This window comes from Battus philenor, unplaced genomic scaffold (genome assembly GCF_028537555.1).
Source record: "Battus philenor isolate CCGP_79_NKW_IND1 unplaced genomic scaffold, ilBatPhil1.0.hap1 SCAF_24, whole genome shotgun sequence".
Lineage (NCBI taxonomy): Eukaryota > Metazoa > Arthropoda > Insecta > Lepidoptera > Papilionidae > Battus > Battus philenor.
In genome coordinates this window covers 1,846,439-1,849,757 of record NW_027181687.1, presented here as the reverse complement: position 1 = coordinate 1,849,757, position 3,319 = coordinate 1,846,439, and the positions used below count along the sequence as shown (strand labels likewise).

The following is a 3,319-nucleotide window of genomic DNA, read 5'->3' as shown; positions in this document are numbered from 1 at the left end:
TTTTATCACAAGTACCTCTTTTTCAAAAAGGTCTCGGCTGGTATATATGTCACAGTAGAGCACAGATAAGTTAGCAGTTGTGTAAATATCGACATAGAAAGACATCTAAGCATAATTATAATGCAAATCAATAAAATGTAAAAATATGAATTCCGAAATTTTTTTTAATTTTATTGTTGTCAAAGTAAAAAAAGTCTATTTAAAATGTTTATTCTTATATTATCAATAAGACATTTTCAAGTTTTAAAAATAAAAAGAAGCCAAATTACTCCTTATTACAGTAGCTACCTGCCTGTATAAGTCCCGTCAAAATCGATACAACCGTTTTAGGGATTAGCCGGAACAAACGGACACATATATTTTAAAAAATGAGATTTTGATATATGTACCAAAATATACCGTATAATATATTCAAACACATGTATAAGGTTATTTTAATATTACAGACACTCAAATTTTATTTATTTGTATAGATATAAGGAATATCTATGTATGTAAACACCAAATTGTTATATATCTAATTATTGGAGCTGACTGTCTTTATAATTTTAGATGACCACAGCATTAACTTTATAAAGGTCGATTGAAAATAGGTGTAAAATGCTTTAAAGAATTTTGCTAACAAAAGAGCTATACATTTACCTCTTTAATATTTTTACAAAGCCTATATTCAAGAGCAAGCTTACCATGTGCCTTGCTAATTAAAAAAGAAAATCAATATAAACTCCCAGAATACTGTCACATACATAAAGTTTTTTTTTGTTCAGTCATTAAGTTTTTTTTAGTAGTTGATTTATGTAACTGGCTATAAAAACTAAACAATGAAGCATATACAGGAGAAACTAAGGTAAATGTACAATTTTCTAGTAAACACTATATCCAAACAGTTTTTTTTACTAAATTCATAAAGACAATTATATTAATTTGATATTGTTACTATGTGATATTGGCTAATAGAAAATAAAAATTTAAACCCACTTCCAAGCACATTCTGATACAAATGTGATCATAATTTCTGCGTAGGACATTTTATCCAGTATATAATAACCTTAAGTATTTATATATGATTTTAGTTATTTCCAAAGATAGGACTTTCAAAATAAAAAAATATATATTTATAAACCATAGAGGTTAATTGGTCTATGTCCTGTAAATGTAATTTAAAACTGAGCAAAGGCTTAGAGAAGGATAAATAGAAAGATTATTTTTGCTTTATTTTTAATTTATTTATTTCCTCTTTTTACAAATTAGTTTTTTATTGGCCGCCGCTTTTGGAGACCTGTCATTCACCCCTGTTATGGTTCACAAAGATATTTTTGTCAAAATTATTTTTCCATATAATATTTTTGTTTTCACTCTCATATTTAATCTGTCTCAATGTCACATATTTTTCTCTTTTATCTGTTTACAACTTGTATAATGCCAGACTTAATGCCTTTAGACATTCTTTATCAAAGCAACATTATGTAGAGATAACTAATATGTATGTGTGTTATTATAGAAAAATTATATAAAGTGTATAATACTAAATATGTATATATATGGTACAAACTATATTTATAATCTCATTACGAATAAACATAGCATTTTTATGCTAATAAGTCTCAAACTATCTTATAAATCATATAAAGGTTTGATCACTCTAATTCCAAGGGCAAGATTATCCCAAAGACGCTTCAGAAAGGTGAACTTGTTAGGCCATTTTCTTAAGAATTATTTAAATTCAATTTCCGCCTGCAACTTTATTGACACGAATAACTTTACCCTGCATTTCTCTTGGAATACCATGTCGCTCAGTAAGATGCCTTCTTACTGTTGCAGGTTTTGCATATGTTATACCACATTTATTACACAAATATACATACATTCTATTATGTATGTTATTAGCGTGTGCAAGCATTGCACTGCGTTGGTAGAACTTCCTCGGACATTGAGTACATTGAATGTTTTTTTCACCATGATATATCATATGTTTTCTCCATATACCTCTTCTACGGAAGGTAAGACCGCATTTGTCACATGCATATGGTCTTTCGCCGGTGTGAATTCTTTCATGTTCTTTCAAATCAAACTTTCTGGGAGCTTTAAATGCACAATGCTGACATTGTAGATAAGGACCAGTTCCATGACGTGCAACTCTATGAATATTTAATTCAGCTCTGACAGGAAAACCTTTACCGCAATGTTCACACATAAACCTACAGCCTGTGTGCCGTTGCATATGTTGCTTATATGTAAGCTGATTTGCTAACACCTTATAACATATTCGACATTTAAAGATTTTCATAGGTTTACTTACATTAATTTTACTTGTTTTGCTTTTAATTTGATTTGATTTTAATAATTTCCTTCGTTTCAATAATGTTTTTCTTCTGATTCCTAAAGCATCAGTAGATATTTCAGGCCCTGTTTTGTTCAAGCTTTCCATTGCATCAAGTAATCGGTCAGCCTCTTGCATGTAATTCACACGTGGTTTTTGGTCACAAATTTCATCAACACTAATATTTTGATTTATGCCATTCTCCGCTAATGTATGTTGAGTTGAGTGTTTCGTTTTTAATTTTTTTTTAGATGAGAGAAATGTATCATTTTGGTTACTTGCTTCATCAGTTACCTTAGATTCATTAACTAAGTCATTTGGAAAAAATAATTTATAAATACAATATTGAACGATTCTTTCTTTTAAATTTTCGGGACCAAAATCACTACAATTTTTCAAATTTCTTAACTGTTTGTCACTTGATTCACAAGTCCGTTTAAATATGATCATTTGCCTTAAATAAAATAAGCATCTTGAACACATTTTTGTAGGTAAATCGTTGTTAGTTTTAAGAGATATATTTGCGAAAGTCAACACCGCTTCTCCATAATGTGTACAGTTGTTAAAACTATCTAGTAAAGATATATTTTCATTTTTACTGTATGTTAGACATAACCTACAGATATTCTCGTATAATTCGTCATAGCTAGACATTATTATAAGATATTAGGGATTTACGTATAAGAAGCTAATTTATAAGTACGAAATTCTGCCTTGTTATGACAGCTAATGTGTCAAAATTGTGTTGGTAAAAATACTTTTACGTTTCGTTTCACGAAACCTTCAATTGGAGACGCCCTAAATAAAATTATTCTTTTGATTTTACGTTGAAAAAAAGTAATTAAATAAAGGTATATTTATATAATTTTGTTATTTTGTTTTGGTGTATATTTAGTCAATCTAAAAATGGCTAAAATGGTATTAAATATTTAAAAAAAACTATTAAATTATTGAATAAGCTCTTTTTAATAGTTCTAAATAGACCGTTTCTCACTTTGC

At 28.5% G+C, this 3,319-nt stretch overlaps 1 protein-coding gene across 1 annotated transcript; it reads right to left on the bottom strand.

Moving 5' to 3' along the window:
• Positions 1 to 1,497: 1,497 nt before the first annotated feature.
• On the bottom strand, positions 1,498 to 2,884 carry LOC137924680 (zinc finger protein 558-like). The gene has a single exon (XM_068768100.1). The coding sequence runs from the start codon at positions 2,801 to 2,803 to the stop codon at positions 1,724 to 1,726; it is 1,080 nt and encodes a 359-aa protein (XP_068624201.1). The 5' UTR covers positions 2,804 to 2,884; the 3' UTR covers positions 1,498 to 1,723.
• Positions 2,885 to 3,319: the final 435 nt, after the last annotated feature.

What these genes read in the sequence shown, in the direction of transcription:
- LOC137924680 (XM_068768100.1), bottom strand. Translation starts at nt 2,803, where the DNA reads ATGTGTTCAAGATGCTTATTTTATTTAAGGCAAATGATCATATTTAAA.